The sequence below is a fragment of the Mustelus asterias genome, chromosome 13 (assembly GCF_964213995.1).
Source record: "Mustelus asterias chromosome 13, sMusAst1.hap1.1, whole genome shotgun sequence".
Lineage (NCBI taxonomy): Eukaryota > Metazoa > Chordata > Chondrichthyes > Carcharhiniformes > Triakidae > Mustelus > Mustelus asterias.
In genome coordinates, this window is record NC_135813.1 from 86,484,294 (window position 1) to 86,502,863 (window position 18,570).

The 18,570-nt window shown below is 42.8% G+C and overlaps 1 protein-coding gene across 12 annotated transcripts in view; it reads left to right on the forward strand.

The window, feature by feature from the left end:
• The window catches only part of fbrsl1 (fibrosin-like 1), an 856,957-nt gene that overhangs the window by 835,458 nt on the left and 2,929 nt on the right, over positions 1–18,570 (forward strand). For 8 of the 12 annotated variants that reach the window (XM_078227185.1, XM_078227177.1, XM_078227182.1 and 5 more), the window contains 6 exons: positions 1,043–1,084; positions 3,125–3,196; positions 4,008–4,143; positions 6,810–6,890; positions 15,915–15,998; positions 16,964–17,189. In XM_078227185.1, the coding sequence (XP_078083311.1) occupies positions 1,043–1,084; positions 3,125–3,196; positions 4,008–4,143; positions 6,810–6,890; positions 15,915–15,998; positions 16,964–17,189 (641 nt within the window). The remainder of the gene's footprint in view (positions 1–1,042; positions 1,085–3,124; positions 3,197–4,007; positions 4,144–6,809; positions 6,891–15,914; positions 15,999–16,963; positions 17,190–18,570) is intronic. The other 4 variants (XM_078227180.1, XM_078227181.1, XM_078227186.1 and 1 more) reach the window with 1 other exon arrangement.

The following is an 18,570-nucleotide window of genomic DNA, read 5'->3' on the forward strand; positions in this document are numbered from 1 at the left end:
ATTTTTAACACATTTTCTTTCGCTTTGGGAGTGTCTAATTTGCTGTCGCCTTGGGGAAATTGTAGGTGCTGTTGGAAAATTTTAAAGGAAAAGGGTAACTTCATTTTGAAAGGAGGAGGCGTTTTTAATTGGTTTTAATCTGAAGATGGCTTGCATTGTTGAATCCAGTCTTTTATAGTTCTAATTGGCCAGACATGAGTTTAGGAGAAATTCTGAAGTATGGAAATCATCCTTTATTCTTCTAAAGCCAGCATTAGGAAGTGGCAAATGTACTCATTTCTGAGCATTGTAAAGCAAAAGGACACTGCTGTTCTTTGAAACAGTTGTAAATATTCCCATAAAATTAAAGATTTCTGTAGTCAAATGACTATGTTTGCTCCTGTGGGTTGTGCAGTTATAATGATGTATGCATTTGCATGCATTTTATTTTGGAAACTTAATTGAATACTTTGGGACGTTAACTTAGTGGTGACTCCCCTCCCTAGAACACTTAAGTGAATAAACATGGAAAGTGAATTTATATTTAAAATTATTATCGAATGTTCACATTGCTTATATTTGTGATTCTCTACCATCTGGCTTGTGGCATAGGTCCATCCAGTAAAATTATATGCAGCTTTTAGTGAACCTGTCCTTTCTCCTTTCTGTGGTCAATAAAGGACCCCATTTTCAGATCTTGCTTGCTTGTTAGAATCAGTTGAAAGTTGTGTTGTGGTCATCCACACATCAAAATGGTTGATTCCTGTAGTGACACATTCATTATGAATGCAACTTTTCTTTGAAACTTGTTGAAGTTTCTTCGCTTTCTGTCAACTTAAGATGGCAAATAATGGAATTATCGCAAAGTTCTGGCTTCAAAAATCTGTATGTGCTCCGGCAAGGCTTTCTATCTTCTCACTGAACACTTCTTTGCAGTCTGCCATGGAAGGCCAAGGGAAAAACTTATGGATCACTTTGTTTAAGAAATCAAGACATCTATTTTTGACATGGTTTCCTCCATGAAGAGTTCAGTGTTTCATTTGTGTTTACTGTTTTCTTCCAGCTCCCACACAAAAGGGTAAATCTACCTCAAAAACCAATGGGCGTAAGTATATCTCGGGTAAAAGTATGAGTTGAGATTCTAGCACGAGTGGAGCTGAATCTTTCCCCAGGGCTTCAGTTTCATAGAAGCCAGGTTCAAAGCTGTCCTGGAAATATTCTGATCTTTGATTTTGGAATTCCAGAAAAAGATTTCTTCAAGTAACGTCCTTTGGTGCCAGAAGCAGGAGGTTTGATGGACTCGATAGCTAGATCTTGCGTTTGGTGGCACCAAGCGTTTTTGTGGTCCCACATACCAGGCATTTCCAAATATGCCTGCTAACTCTTTTATTACCTGAAGATCTAAGTCGTTTTCTCTTCCCTTCTTAATTGCCAGAGAATCAATGATAGAAGCCCAGAACACGCACACTATTATCTTCTTTATTCTTAAACTTGACCAGCTCCCGACTTGCTTTCTATTCAGTCACGGAAGTCCAGTTGTACCTCTGAGCTCTACTTCTTGCATTGTTCTCAAAATATACTCTTGTCAACTATTTTTATTATTTGCGGGGTCAGGATGAGAAGAAAGTTGGTTCACAGTAACAACAGAATTTGTTCATGGTATTAAGCACTGAATGTTTTCCTAATGGTTAACATTATCCATTGCCTTCTGGGTAAACACTTAATGTGCCCTCGCCAATGTTCCTGTCACTAATATGTGGTAAGCCAGATATTCTGGGATGGGGAGGCAGGGAGCAAAATGCCTGTTTCCTGCTTAAGGATAGTATTTAATCTTGTACAGATGTCTGTGATTTATTGAGCCAGTTCCCTATGCTAGTTAGTGTTGTTGATCTAGAAATAATAACATCAATAGCTTTGGTCTAAATTCACAAGATAACTCAGCCACATCCCCTAATAACTTGACTGTCTTATCTGGGATAGGCACGTTCTCAGACCTCATCTTAACTTCATGCCAGACATGGTATCCAAATATCATTGGGCTCAGGACATAATAATTCTTTAATTCTGTGCCATCAACTATGAAGGAGAGCTAATATTCTGCCTTATGGGTGCACGGATAACAGTCTGCTGCTGTGCAAATCCATGTCAACCATGAAGATGAGACATTGGGTCAGTTTATCAGAAAACAAAGAATGGATAAATGGATTGTGTAATTATGTACAACTAACGCGAAGTCAGTGATCTCCATTCCATCCCAAAATAATAACTCCCCACCCTGGGAAAGATTAAATCCTTCAAGAAGAGATGTATGTGTTAACTTTGAACAGGTTGCCATAGAAGATATCTACATGACAACCACAATGAGTATTCCTAATATTCATTTTGGACCTCCCTTTTATGATGGATAGCAATGAAATGCCAGGGTCGTTTTGGTCTCTGCTGTATTTCCTAGTCAAACTGATTCTTCTTCTCATTAAGAAAGAGTATCTGTGTCAGAATGAACTATGGAATGTGCAGAAGATTGCTCACCATGGGTACAATGATTATGATTCTTCAAGTTAAGCTCTCCTTGGCATAACAACTGTACTGTTGCCTGGATTGAGGAAGGGTACTTTTGATTGCTTGTGTTCCACATGAGAAAAAGCACCTAACCTCTGCCAGTATGTGAAATACGGAGGATGTACCTCACTGGTTTCCAATTCAGCTGAAATGCAAATTGTTATGGTTTCTTCATAATAGAAGCAACACTTTCATAAAGTCAAAACCATTTTATCGTCCATATATGTTGCCTTGACATTCCATTCCAAAATATGGGAGCAGTAAGCCAATCTAAACCTAAATGCAAAGCGCATTCTATCTCCGGATTACGTGTCTTTGTTCTGGTGTATATTTGTCTACTTACAAGCAGCTCTTGCATATAATTGAAAAGGATTTCTGCCTTCAGGCCGTTTCAGCTTACCTGTCAAATATTTGCTTCAAGCTTCACAACAGATATATTTGGCTGCAGTCCATTTAGAGGTTTTCCTGCTTGCTATTTTATGCGGTGCTTTGCATTTTATTTCAGCAAGCCTATAAATTTGCATATTTTTGTTACTGCCAGTTGAAACGTGTCTGCTAAGGTGTGTTGTGTCTTTATGTCTTACAGAAGCCTGGAAAATGGTGTGCAGTTCATGTGCAGATTGCCTGGCAAATCTACCATCACCAGCAAAAGTTAAAGGTACTGAAAAGACAAACCTTGGCAAATTCTGTAATCTTTACTCCCCGTACATATTTGTTAGCTATCAGTGTAAGTGAAGATGTATTAAATAGTCAATATTAAAAGCTGCCATATGTGTGTTAGTGTAGTGAAATCTCGATAATATATGTAACCATTTATATTAAACCAGGGTTTCCCAAACTAGGTTCCGCAGAACTCTGGGGTTCCATTGGATACACCCAGGGGTTCTGTGGTAGGCAAGGCTGATTTCTCCCTGCATTGGCTACTGATGCAGCCATTGTAGTGAAAAGCCAATCTCTGATTGGACAAGCTGGAAATAGCGGATAAGTAAGTCCTTAGATGTCCAAACCAGGGCGAGAGTGAGGAAGAGAGTGGACAGTGGAGTCAGGAAGAGAGCGGATGGTGGAACAAGTTAGGCAGAGATCATAAGGCGGGAGGAGCAGAGGCCTGAGAGCAAAGAGGTGTGGGAGTGTGTGTGTGGTGAGTGGGAGTGTGGGTGTGTGTGTGTGGTGAGTGGGTGTATGTGGTGAGTGGGTGTGTGTGGTGAGTGGGAGAGGGTGTGTGTGTGTGGGGGTGCGAGAGGAGAGTGGGGGTGTGAGCATGTGTGTGAAACGTGGGTGTGTGGGTGGGTGAGAGATTGGCAGGAATATTGAATATGCCAAATTCATGAGACTGATCAGCAGGACTCCTGAGGACTTTCCCAACCCACATCTCTGCATTTAACAGCTCAGTCTTGATTGTGGAATAATTGTTCTTTTGGTGCTATTGCTGTAATGCAGGATGTTGAAGTTGTTTGTTTTTACTTTTAAAGCAGCAAATGCCATTGGACCATCACAAACTCGAAATAGGGGGAAAACTAGACCTGTTTAGTCGGCCACCTGCACCAGGAATGTTCCCAGGATTCTCATATCCACATGACCTTGCCAGGCCCCTCTTCTCAACCACAGGTCTGTCAATGACGATATGGAATCTTTACTTCCTCTTTGTTTTGTTGTGAAGTTGGGGACAGTAATTGAAGATTGGGAGGTAGGGCGTTAGAACTTGGTGTTTGTAAAATTATCAAATGCTCGGGGCAAGGTGGGGGGGGGGGAGGAAGCATTGCATGGTCCCGTTAAAAGATGGTGCTTTTTCTGTGCTTAGAGATTTAATATGCAAGTACTCAGGAAGCCCAAACTGAAACATCGAAAGGCCAAGCAGCAGTATTACCAAGATAACAGGCTTTTGAATTTAGCCAATCAATTTGAATCAGGCACTTCAATACCAAAAACCTATTAAATTTAAATCTGATGGTTTTGACAACCTGGGACCGATCCTATTGTGCAAACATTGATATGTCATCACGGGTATAAAAGAAGGGGGCAGTGGGACAAAGAGGGTAGAGCAACTGCCACTTGCCAGAGCTAACAGCTCTCAGCTCTCAACTCAAGAGAGAAAGAATCGCTGGCTCTCATAGCTTCATCTATGTCTTAGAGAAAGCACCATCTAGATCGCAAAGGTACCAAAGAAGAAAGAAGTTACAGACACAAGAATCAACAGAGAAGGCCCAGAATATTCCGGAAGAGATACAATCTGGTTGTACTTTAGAGAGTGACTAAATTCTATTTTGTTAATGAGTGGGAATTGTGTTTTATTAACTATTCCCAAATAAAAGGGATTTATTCGGTTTGTTAATAGTTTAGTTAACTTGCTCACTGTTAGATGAATAAATTGTTACGTGTTGATTTTGGAGAGAGCGTCAGGGATTTATTTTTATTTAACCAGTAGAAGTTGCTGAAGAGCAGGTCATACCACTTCACACACGTTTTAGAGATTATAGGGCGAGGTACTCCTCTTTGGGTGTTTCGGTGTTAGTTCTCAGAGGGGGGAATCAACCTCTGCTTTATAACAGTTTATATTTCATATAGACCTGAACTCCCGGGAGTTTAGAAGAATGACAGGTGATCTAAATGAAAAATATCTCATTCCTCAAGGGCCTCAGGGATAGATATTGAGAAAATGTTTCCCCTGACTGGCAGATCTTGTAAGAAGTCTCACAACACCAGGTTAAAGTCCAACAAGTTTATTTGGTAGCAAAAGCCACTAACTTTCGGAGCAGCGCTAGTGGCTGAAAGCTAGTGGCTAGTCGCTAGAAAGCTAGTGGCTTTCAGAGCAGCGCTCCAAAGGCTAGTGGCTTTTGCTACCAAATAACCTGGTGTTGTGAGACTTCTTACTGTGTTCCCCAGTCCAACGCCGGCATCTCCACATCATAGCAAATCTAGAACATTGGGTTCCAGTGTCCGGATAAGGGATCAAACATTTTGAACTGAGTTAAAATTTCTTCACAAAAAGGATTTAAACTTTGGAATTCTGTCTCCAAGAGAGCAATGGATGCTCAGTTGCTGAGTATATTCAACATAGAGATAAATAGATTTTTGGACAACTAATGTGAGGAAATTACTGGAAGGGGAAGTTGAGGTAAAAGATGATCAGCCATGATTTTGTTGAGTAGTGGAGCAGTCTGTATTTTGAATTTTTTTCACCTATTGACGGCTTCCCAGTCTGTGCAACCTGGGACCCAAGAGAATGGATCAGTGCAATCCTCTTTGTCATTTCTCCCAGTGCCTGGGCATTGGTGAATTGCAACCTGAGAGAGGGAGATATTTCGAGTTTGCATTCCTCCTCTTGGTAAAGCAGCTGCTGAGAGTATATTGCCTGACTATGAAGCTGAGAACAGTCACCTCTGCGGAATACCCTTGCCTCAACTCTACCTCTGTAACCTCCTCGACACTCTGATCATTTGTACATTCTCACCCCTCCAGTCAACCCCCGGTGCACTGACTGGATCCTTCTGTCGTTTCAGCCTGACTCTCCTGAGCTTCCCAACTCCCTCCATTCAGCTGCAAGTATCCAGGGGTATTCACTATGTTGAACCCACAGCATAAATGCAGATCACTGGATATCAGATGAGGATTTCTTGAAAATCAATAAAATATAGCAATTCAAAAGTGTGAACAAGATTGCCATCAGATGAAAATATCACTGATGTGTATTGCTTTCGTCCCACTGCGGCTGGCATATTGGACAGCACCCCACCCCTTTCAGCTACTGTACATGTGCTGATATTTTTAGTACTGTGGTAGGTGTACATGTTAACTTTGACTAGCTGTCCACAAGACAGATGGTTGGCTGCCCAGCCAGCACTATGTTCAATAACATTCTGCCACTTTGCAGCATTCCCTTTAGTTTCTGTGGTGGATCTTCATTATCGCCTGGCTGTTGTCCTATGCATTACAAAAGTTTGTAAGCGATCTCATTTAAAACCTGTCACTGGGGTTCTCATCTGTTAGATGTGTCCTGAAATCTTGGTGGATTGGAAAATGACAGTCTCCATTAGTCATGTGGAAGTACAGTAGTAGATATGTTTCAATGGATTTCCATTTCAACAGAAAGCTGCCTCCTGGGTTGATGATATAGTAATAATTTGAACTGTATGTACGTGTTCACTGAAATGACCCTATGTATCTCTATTCTCTGATGACTTGTTAACAGTATTGATGGATTGTTGCTTTCATCTTTTCTTGACTTCTTTATCCTTCATTTAACCGAGCTTTTCATTTTTGTCCTTTCCTTGTAGGTAATGCACATCCGGCTGCAACCACCTTTGGACCTCCACCCCATCACCACAGCAGCTATTTACCCACTGGTCACCTGGCAGGTGAGAACCATTGGGGCTGGTGGGCAGATGTGCAGAGTTGTACAACCTTATACTTTACTGGGGTTTTGACACAACAATTGCTCATATTCACCCAGCCACAACTAAATCCAGTTGTGATCAACTTTTCTATTCCTTAACTGTTCCCTTGGTTGCTTTTCTTTCTAGAGGTGAGGATTTTGCAGTTCTTACTGCAACTCACAGGATACATCACCAGGCCGATCTCAGCATCATGTAATACCAATGCTGCTTCCGAGTTTTATTAACAGGAGCTCCATTCAGTGTAACAACTGCTCAATCTACATTACAGCATCAAGTTAAAAGATGCCAGCCTAGGTTTTTGCATCAGCCAGATGCTGCTTTTTGGATTTGAAAAATTCAGAAGAATGAGGGAAGATTTTATTGAAACATACAAGATTATGAAGGGAATAAATAAGATAGAAGCAGGGAAGTTGTTTCCACTGGCGGGTGAAACTAGAACTAGGGGGCATGGCTTCAAAATAAGGGGGAGCAGATTTAGGACTGAGTTGAGGAGGAACTTCTTCACACACAGGATTGTGAACCTGTGGAATTCCCAATGTGTTCTGTCTGGGCTTCTTTCACAACCATGGAAGATGGTGTCAAAATTCGCAGATGACACTAAGATGAGTGGCAGAGCAAAGTGTGCAGCGGACGCTGAAAGTCTGCAAAGGGATATAGATAGTCTGAGTGGGCGAGGGTCTGGCAGATGGAGTACAATGTTGGTAAATGTGAGGTCATCCATTTTGGTAGGAATAACAGTAAAATGGAGCATTATTTAAATGGTAAAAAATTGCAGCATGCTGCTGTGCAGAGGGAGCTGGGTTTCCTTGTGCAAGAATCACAAGGAGTTGGTTTGCAGGTACAGCAGGTAATTAAGAAGACAAATTGAATTTTGTCCTTCATTGCTAGAGGGATGGAGTTTAAAAACAGGGAGGTTATGTTGCAGCTGTATAAGGTGCTGGTGAGGCCACACCTGGAGTACTGTGTACAGTTTTGGTCTCCTTACTTGAGAAAGGATATACTGGCACTGGAGGGGGTGCAGAGGAAATTCACTAGTTTAATTCCAGAGTTGAGAGGGTTGGCTTATGAGGAGAGACTGAGTAGACTGGGGCTATACTCATTGGAATTCAGAAGAATGCGGGGAGATCTTATAGAAACATACAAGATTATAAAGGGAATAGATAAGCTAGAAGCAGGGAAGTTGTTTCCACTGGCAGATGAAACTAGAACTAGTGGGCATGGCCTCAAAATAAGGGGAGCAGATTTAGGACTGAGTTGAGGAGAAACTTCTTCACACAAAGTGTTGTGAATCTGTGGAGTTCCCTGCCCAGTGAAGCATTGAGGCTACCTCATTGAATGTTTTTAAGACAAGGAATAGGTACTTTTTGAAATAGTAAAGGAATTAAGGGCTATGGTGAACGGGCAGGTAAGTGGAGCTGAGTCCACGAAAAGATCAGCCATGATCTTATTGAATGGCGGAGCAGGCTCAAGGGGCCAGATGGCCTACTCCTGCTCCTAGTTCTTATGCTGTATCAGTGGCACTGAAACCCGAAGGAAGCAACTAAAGCAGAGTCTTAGCGGTTTGGTTTCTCCTCCCTGTTAAAAGAAGATTACTCATAGTTGAAGGGGTAGTTTTTGTTTCATGACTGCGTGACACTTGTACATTGTTGCTACTTAAACTAACAGCAGGAGTTTTTATTTTGCTGTCACGAAAATATTTGCAAATATCGCTCTTCAATGACCTGGTTCTGGCTCTGACAGAGACCTGCTTGAGCCAAATCCAGGATTGCAGCCACCCACCTCCAGTAATATGAGCCAAGTAGTTAATGTGGTTTGCCAGTGAAACTCCATTCAAGGGCAGCAAGCAATAGAAGTTGGCCTTGCCAATGACGGCCACACCTTAATAATAAAGTGAGGAGCTGACAAAAGTTTCAGGATGTGGAATGGAGCAGCCTACACACGCAATAGTCCAAATCCAGTTCATGTATAAAAACACATGTGTGAGCTGTGTGATGATTGAATGTACCCATGATTGGGAGCACCCATATGAGTGTGTGAACAGCAGTGCAATAAGAATAATTGCGTGAGAATTTTGCCACCTTTAAAAATATTCTTTCATTCGGGACAAATGTAATCCTGTCCTGGTGGTCTGAATCCCACCCACCTGCGAGGTCTTTCTGGAGGCAACCAATTAAGAAACCACCTCTGGAAACGCTGTCAGTTAAGGATGGTAGGCAGCTTTGTGAGGTTGCCTCCCAGTCAGCGAACCTGCAGCTTTAGGAGACCACAGGCCCCACTTGGATAAGTCGGTGCTGTTCAGACAAAGGAGAGCACGGGGACGCCTCAACATCAAGGCATGAACTCGATCTGATGAGGCCCTGGGAGCACGGGGGCCCTTCCATTGAAGTTGTTTGGGTTGTGGATGTGGGGCCTTTCCTGCTGAGGTGCAGTCATTGAAGCGCAGAGCCTCGGACTCTGATGGCCACCCAACCTACCTTCAGCAGACCACCTTCACTAAGCGGCTGGCATCAGCTATAGGCTGTTCCTGGCAGATTCCTCCCAGTGCCCCTAATTATTCTCATACTTGCTAATTATTTGTTACTCACTGCTGCCATTCCTCACCACCTGATCCTGCCAAGTTTACCCAGGTGGGATCGTACCAAGCTGCCAACCCAACGTCAACATTTCCTATTGTCCTCCAGATCCTGCCTCCACGGATCTGAGTTGTAAGAATCTCCCCTATAAATAAGAGCCCGTGATACATGAGTGCCAGCACTTTGAAAGTGAGTTGAAGTGCTGTGACCTCGAGATTGACTGCAGGGCTTGAGTACGTTTTTACTGGCAATCTCACAAGAGAACATAATAATGAAAGACTGAGGATCCCATCATGGAACCAAACTGGAGCCTGGCCAGACCATGTCTCATAGGGATCAAAGACTTAAATGAAAGAATTAGCTACTTTGACAAAAATCCCTTGTAAAAAGTTACTTTAGGTTGCAACGGTGGAACTATTCCTCAACCTACTTCTGTGAAACAGCCTTGTTTTCACTGAAACCGAGGGTTTCTTTTCCCAAGAAAGTGAGGCTGAAGTCTTGCCCCTTCCCTTCCCGTTGGGTATGAGGGAAGCTGAGCTCACACCTGGCACCTTACCCAGTTAAAAAGGGGTCTGTTTTTCTCCTGTCCAATTTGTAGACACCGGCTTGGACACTTCCTGTAGACTGCAGCAATAGCACAATCCTGGATCTAAAATGATCCCATTCTTTTCACTGAGCAACCCAGATGGTTTTTGAAGGAGGAGGCTTAGAAAACATCCCCGCTTCTGATCTTATGATAGAGGGAAGATCATTGATGAAGATTGTTGGGCCTGAGATGGAGGCTAAGATAATTGACCTTCAAAAACCACAGCATGTTCCTTTGATGTCAATCTTGCTGGGGCTCCTTAGTGTCACAGTTGTCTGAACTTACCTCTGGAATTCACCTCTTTTGTCTGTTTGAATCAAGGCTGTAGTGAGGCCTGGAGCCAAGTGGCCTCAGCAGAACCCAAACTCAGCTGAGTAAGCACTGTTTGGTAGCACTGTCACTGACACTTTCTATCACTTTACTGATGATCGGGAGTAAATTTATAGGACACTGATTGGCCGGATTGGTTTGATCGTGCTTTCAGTGAGCAAGACCTACCTGGACAATCTTACACGTTGGTGGCTAGATGCAAATGTCGTAGCTGTGGTGGAGCAGTTTGCCCAGGGTTGTAGCTAATTTTGGAGCAGAAGTCATCAGTGCAGTATTCTGAAAAATATTAGAAGGCCTGGGCAAATCGGGAGCTTGTGGATTTTACTTGCATTTTCGGCCATATTTCCATGTCTGAGTGAAGTGCATCTTAAGAGGTCCCTGAGTGTGACCACGCTGCCTAAGTCAACTAGTTGCAAACCCTAGGTGGGATCAATCGTTAGGATAGATTGGTTCTCCAGATTATTTTGGTTGAGTGATGCCTTTTCAGGTGGAATATTATTCACAAATTCCCCCTCCCCCTGCCAAAAGTAAGTTATAATATTATATAATGCTCCTAATATGGAAGTGCTGCACCTAAAGAGTGTTTTCAAAATACTTTAATGAGTGTAATGTGTGTTTACTTGTCGGTGAGGTGAGGATACCTACTCACTGCCGTCTCTGTCTATACTTGATGTAATGTTTGACAGTGAGGCTCGTAAACTATCTCCCCTTACAGTGAAGTCCTGTGTTTTATCTTTTCAAGCTTGGCAGTGCCTTTCTTTGCATTTTAACTATGTAATAATTTTTTTAAATTCCCCTCTCTTGAACAAGACTGAACTCGCCACCGACCTTGTTTATTGCAGCTCTACAATCCTCAAGCCCGTCTCAGCTTTGCTCCATTTCCCTCCCTGCTGAGATAGTCTGATCTGTGCTGCACGTGGCAGCCGCTGCCAGCTTATACCAAACCCTCCTTCTGCAACAAGTCACTTCATATTCTTAAACGCAGCAATTGCCCATGTCACCCACCCGTGGTGTAAATAGTTTCACATTATCCTACAGACCCCTGGAGACACTCTGTGGGCCCCTATTTGAGAACAACTAGGATAGAAACATAGAAGAGGAGGCCTTCGAGCCTGCTCCGCCATTCATTACGATCATGGCTGATCATCCAACTCAGTAGCCTAATCCTGCTTTTTCACCATACCCTTTGATCCCATTTGCCCCGAGTCATCCAGCCGCCTCTTGAATACATTCAATATTTTAGCATCAACTACTTCCTGTGGTAATTAACTCCACAGCCTCTTTGGGTGAAGAAATGTCTCCTCATCTCCGTCCTAAATGGTCTACCCTGAATCCTCAGACCCCTGGTTCTGGATTCCCCCACCATTGGGAATATCCTCCCTGCATCTACCCTGTCTAGACCTGTTAGAATTTTATAAGTCTCTGAGATCCCCCCTCATTCGTCTGAACTCCAGCGAAAAAATCCTAACCTAATCGATCTCTCCTCGTACATCAGCCCCCCCCATCCCCGGAATCAGTCTGGTAAACCTTCGCTGCACTCCCTCGAGAGCAAGTACATCCTTCCTCAGAAAAGGAGACCAAAACTGCATACAATATTCTAGGTGTGGCCTCACCAAGGCCCTGTATGGTTGCCACAACACATCACATCGCTCCTGTACTCGAAACCTCTCGCAATGAAGGCCAACATACCATTTGCCTTTTTACTGCCTGCATGCTTACCTTCAGTGACTGGTGCACAAGGACACCCAGGTCCCGCTGCACACTCCCCTCTCCCAATTTACAGTCATTCAGGTAGTAATCTGCTGCCTTGTTTTTGCTTCCAAAGTGAATAACCTCACACTTATCCAAATTATACTGCGTCTGCCATTGGTTAGCCCACTCACCCAACCTGTCCAGACCATCCTGAAGGATGTCTGCATCCTTGTCACAGTTCGCCCTCCCACCCAACTTGGTATCATCTGCAAAATTTGAGATGTTAAATTTTGCTCTCTCATCCAAATCATTAATCTATGTTGTGAATAGCTGGGGTCCCAGCACCGATCCCTGTGGCACCCCCACTAGTTACTGCCTGCCAACTCTTTGTTTCCTCTCTGCCAACCAGTTTTCTATCCTTCTCAATACACTTCCCCCAATCCCATGCACTTTAATCTTGCATGATAATCTCTTGTGCAGGACTTTGTCAAACGCTTTCTGAAAGTCCAAATATACCACATCGACTGGCTCCCCTTTGTCAACGTTGCTAGTTACATTTTCAAAGAATTCCAACAGATTTATCAAACATGATTTCACCTTCATAAATCCACGCTGACTCTGTCTGATCCTGCCACTGCTTTCTAAGTGCTCTGCTATAAAGTCCTTGATAATGGATTCGAGAATTTTCCCCACTACCGATGTTAAGCTTACTGGTCATCTCCCTTTTTTGAATATTGGAGTGATATTTGCTACCCTCCAATCTGCAGGGACTGTTCCAGAGTCTATAGAATCCTGGAAGATGATCACCAATGTATCCATTATTTCTAGAGCCACTTTCTTAAGTACTCTGGGATGTAGATTATCAGGCCCTGGGGATTTATCTGCCTTCAATCCCATTAACTTTCCCAGCACCATTCCTCTACTAATATTGACCTCCCTCAGTTCTTCCCTCTCACTAAATCTTGCATTCTCCAACATTTCTGGCATCTGATTTGTGTCCTCTTGTGAAGGCAGAAGCAAAGTATGTATTCAATTGCCCGGCCATTTCTTTGCCCCCTATTATACATTCCCCCCCTTCTGTCTGTAGGGAACCTGGAAAGGTGATATCTTAGAAAAGCAATTTTGTACTGAACACCATTTAACAAAACCTTTTAATTATCTGGTCCCAGCTCCCTAACGCTGCAGAGTGTTTGCCGGCCAAGAAAGCACAGAAGCAATATGCTCTTGTAGGATTGTCATCAACCAAGAGATAGTGAGAAGGTGCCAGTGACATTGCTGCTGTTTTTCCCTGAATCAGGAAGTAACCGGCATTAGATGCCAACTCGCGTCTCTGCACCACAATACTGCAAGTTGCTCTTGTGCAGCCATTCTAAAAATGTTAAAGCACATAAAGAAATGTGAGTGTGCCATGTCCCTTTGCCTTTCACCTGTGCCAGTCTATGCCCTTTGCCTTAATAACCAACACAAAAACTAAAGTTTAAAGTAAAGTTTATTTATTAGTATCACAAGTAGTTAACACTGCAATGAAGTTACTGTGAAAATCCCCAAGTCGCCACAGTCCGGTGCCTGTTCGGGTTCACTGAGGGAGAATTTAGCATGGCCAATGCACCTAACCAGCACGTCTTTCGGACTGTGGGAGGAAACCGGAGCTCTCGGAGGAAACCCACGCAGACACGGGGAGAACGAGCAGACTCCACACAGACAGTGACCCAAGCCGGGAATCGAACCTGAGTCCCTGGCTGTGCTGTGAGGCAGCACTGTGCCACCGTGGTGCCCCAAACGCAAATCATTTCTGGCAGCGGTAGGATTCGAACCCACGCCTCCGCAGAGATTGGAGCCTTAATCCGGTGCCTTAGACCACTTGGCCATGCCACCACGCTTTTTTAATAGTCACACATTGATTCATGTTTGCACATTGTAAATCCCAATGCTTTCTTTTACGGACTTAACCTGCACAGAATCTGAAACATGCACATAACGGAGAAATTTCCCAGAGCTTTTCCTGAACAGGCCACAGGTTTCTTTCGCTGTTTTTCCTGCTCTCAGCAGTAATGAATCTGAAGTCTGAGAGATTGCACTGTGTCCGGATAGGCCTGGTGATCTTTTCCTGCCCTTTTCATACACTTGTCTGTACAAATATGCTAAATTCAGGTGAAATTTAAATCTTGCCCAAACGCAAGTATTGGAACGCATTTTAGATGGAGAGGGAATAAGAACCACACTAGTTAACAACATGCTTGGGGAAATTATTGTCCCATGATAGATTTTGGAAACTTGAAGCTAGCCATAACTATTTCATTAACCTATAATTGAAGCCACTCTAATATTTTCACTCAGTAATATTTCAAGATGGATCAAGTATTGTATATCTTGCAGCTGCTTTTTTCCACTTGTTTAATCATTTTAACTCCTTGAATACAAGATTACACAGAAATAAAGTAGCAAGTATGTCAAGTTTGGCACAAGCTTAGTTTGAAATTTGTATCCGCATATTTTTCATGTTTATTTACATTTGTAAAGACTGCAGTGACCTCCTTACATCTTTTCTGATTGAAGAGATAAGAGCATAATAAATCTGCCGGTGGGAAAAATTGTCTGGCCGTTCATCGAGTTAGTAACTTTTTGCAGCAGGGAGTGTTAGCTGTGAAGGATCTACCACAGGCCCGTACACCACAGCAGTCTTCCACTGTAACAATTACAAATATCTTCAAGATGGGCGGCATGGTAGCACAGTGGTTAGCACTGCTGCTTCACAGCTCCAGGGACCTGGGTTCAATTCCCGGCTTGGGTCACTGTCTATGTGGAGTTTGCACATTCTCCTCATGTCTGCGTGGGTTTCCTCTGGGTGCTCCGGTTTCCTCCCACAGTCCAAAGATGTGCGGGTTAGGTTGATTGGCCATACTAAAAATTGCCCCTTAGTGTCCTGAGATGCGTAGGTTTGAGGGATTAGCGGGTAAATATGTAGGGATAAGGGGGTAAGGCCTGGGTGGGTTTGTGGTCGGTGCAGACTCGATGGACCAAATGGCCTCTTTCTGCACTGTCGGGTTTCTATGATTCTATGGATATGATGAAGGCCCCTTTATTTGAACCAATATTGACTTTAAGGGAGAATTATAAGCAGCTGTAGTTTTAATGTGAATAACATTTAAAATACACCAATTAATTTGCACAATGGGTTTTCATGTGCTCTGAGTAAATGGGAAGAAATACAAGTTGTTGGGATGTTAAATTTCATCGAGAGGCGAGTTGAGTTAAAATTACCCCTTAAATGTCAGAGATTAAAATGGAAATTAGGCTCAGAGGCATTGTTTTACTCCTGTGAGAATAAGAAATCTGCAAAAGACAAATTGAGCATGAAATGCAGTCATTGGATGGAAAATCTAACTCTAGGATCTAAAGGACCAGCTTAACCGAAAATTAACCGAATATTTTCTGTTGCTGTTTTGAATACGTGTTCAGGTGCAGAACACAAACAAGTGTTCTCTCATCTTGGGACTTTATGACTTTAATTTTTTTTAAGTAACCTTTAAACATTCTCTTTGACCAGTTTTCGAAAGGATTGTGTTCATTCAGACAAGTTTTATTAGGCTGACTTTGTAGTTTTGAGCATTAGGAGAAGAAACAAGATGCTGCCAGGTTTTAAAGTGAACAGTTTCTGCATCAAACCTTCATAAAGAAAGACTTTGGGTAAATCCCCCCCCTCCCCCCAGATTCAGTCTGCAAAATAAATGTGTGTTCTCAGACCTCAAAGACGGGCTTTTCTAGAAGTAGCTGACTCTCTTTTAAATCCATGATCTTTTTCAGATCCATTCAGTCGATCAAACACCTATGGTGGCCTTGGAAACCTCAGCACTAGTGCCTTTGGAGGATTAGGCAATCCAGCACTTGGTTAGTACATGTTTGTGTTGTAAATCTAAAGTACCATTATTCTTTATGTTGTCAAAACAGTTCCTTAAGATAATGTATTTATTTAGGCAGGATCACAGTTGTTTGTTTTGACTGGCTTTGGCTGTTTGCCAATGTGTTTTCTTCATGCAAAAGTTATTTTAATGGGCCATTGCCATTTGAGCATGTCTTGCCTGAGACATTGCCAAGTTTTTTTTTAAACTGAAGGAGTTAGTTGCTGATGTGATAATATTGTGTTGCTAATCCTGCCATCTAAATCTGGCAACTGTCACCATAGTGTGAGAATAACAGATCACGTAGCAGCAGCCCCCTCTGCGAACATTCTTTGTCAACCAACACTGCAAGCGTCAGTCTGAGTTCTTACAGTTGACTGATTCAGGAAGTTGAGCTATCTGGGTGTAACCTCGTCTTAAAGCCGGTATAAATGCACGCCTCCACCAGTTTGGTGACAATTGCAGTGATGTGGAGTATCGGCTATCAAGACTTGTCTTTACTGAGTGCCTCATCTGATTAACCTTTAAAGTTTATTTATTAGCCACAAGTAAGGCTTACATTAACATTGCAATGAAGTTACTGTGAGATTCCCCTAGTCGCCACACTCCGCCACCCGTTTGGGTCAATGCACCCTAACCAGCACGTCTTTCAGAATGTGGGAGGAAACCCATGCAGACACGGGAGAACGTGCAAACTCCAAACAGACAGTGACCCAAGCCAGGAATCGAACCCGGATCCCTGGCGCTGTGAAGTAGCAGTGCTAACCACTGTGCTGCCCCTTTTTCAAATGAGTAACTCAACTGAATGTTGTCTGAGGCTAAACTTCAAACTCCGCTCCGAAGTGTTTTTCTTTTTTTTTTAACGATGTAACATTTTGACTTGTACTTCATGATATTTTTTAAAGGGTTCCAATGCTCACTCTGTGTGTTTTCCTCCATATTCCACTTTCTTAGCTTCCAACAGCATATTTAGTCATAAAGAAGGTCCAGGTATACAGACCCTCAACAATGCTCACGAACCATGGAACCGCCTCCATCGAACTCCACCTTCATTTCCAACCCCACCACAATGGCCAAAACCAGGGGAGTCTGAGAGAAGCTCCTCAGTAACTAATCATGACAGAGATCGAGATTTGGAGAAAAGAGAATCTTCACTTAAGAGTGACAGAGAGAAAGAAAGGTACTTGCTTGCTAAACTTGTTCTCCTGTTCAGTAGGAGTTTTTTTATAGTTAGTTTCCCCTTTGTGAATGCTCAGTCTCCTTCATGTATTGAAAAATTAAATCCTCTTGATCCTTCCATCTTTCTCCTCTACTGATTCATACTTTCAGGATAGTTGCATAGACATTGGGTTCCCACCAACACTTATCAAATGCCACAATCTAAGTGTGAATGGGAACTTGTTGCAAGGAATTTAACCACAGAAATTGCTTGATCCAATCTCTGGGCAAAGTTCAGTCAGCCCACGTGTGACTGAGGTTATTGGATAGTGGTCGACAAACCCTCATGACAAGCTCATCTCCTCTTCCCATCGCCCACTGAACATTAGAGCCAATTGTAATGCCTCTGATGGTGATGTAACTCAATATAAGAATAGAAACTGAAACTCAGTTCCCTTTGCTTAGCGATGAAGAATAAACTATCTAGAACATTTTGCTACATGGTCATACCATCCTGAGTTTGTTTGACCATCCTGCCAGACTCGTACCATGTCTCCAGAATAGCCTAGAATGAGGTTCAAAGTGTGAAGTCCCAGTCCATACTGGAAGCCCTCACTGGCCTCATATAGGGTAGAACCTAACCCACTTTATCAAGGCTAGTGACACAAAGGGAAAAGGGACTCCCTGCAACTGGAATTCCCACATCTCTGAATGTAGTGGGACGCTGTAGAAAAATGGACAGAGATTGACCCATACTGGGGTGCAGAACGAAGCAGCCATGAGCCTAAGTTTCCAGCATTTTATGATGTCCCCCACCTTAGCTTAGAAACCCATGCAAATGGGACACCCTCTCAGTGACCCTGCATTTTACAGCAAGACAGAGTTGTAGGCATGATCCCAGGTTGTGCAAGGTCAATGTCAACATTTATTTGTAACATGGAAGAGAATATTAACTGTACAGAAATAATCTCTTCATGTTCCTTTTATAGACAAGAGAGGCAGAACAAATCACGAAAGAATCATTAAAATGAGTTCTAGAATCAAGCCTCATAAGTGCAGAGGTCTTTGGGAGTCCTGGCTCCAGGATATTCAATGTGTTAGAATCTCACAGCACAGAAAGAAGCTATTCAGCCCAACATGCCTCTGCTGACCCTTTGAAAAAGTTATCAAATAAACCCCCCTCCCCATCTCTTTTCCCCACAGCCTTGCATGTTTTTTTCCTTTTTCCAGTTTCTTTGGCAAGTTACTATTGAATCTGCTTCCACCATCCTTGCAGAAGCATCATAACTCGCTGCTCTTCATCAGCTCTCTTATCCAAGCGGTTTCTTCATCTTTGTGTTATTTCTGACTTTAAATGGTGCTGTTCTGCTATGATAATTCATGAAATCGAGCAAGCGTTTGGT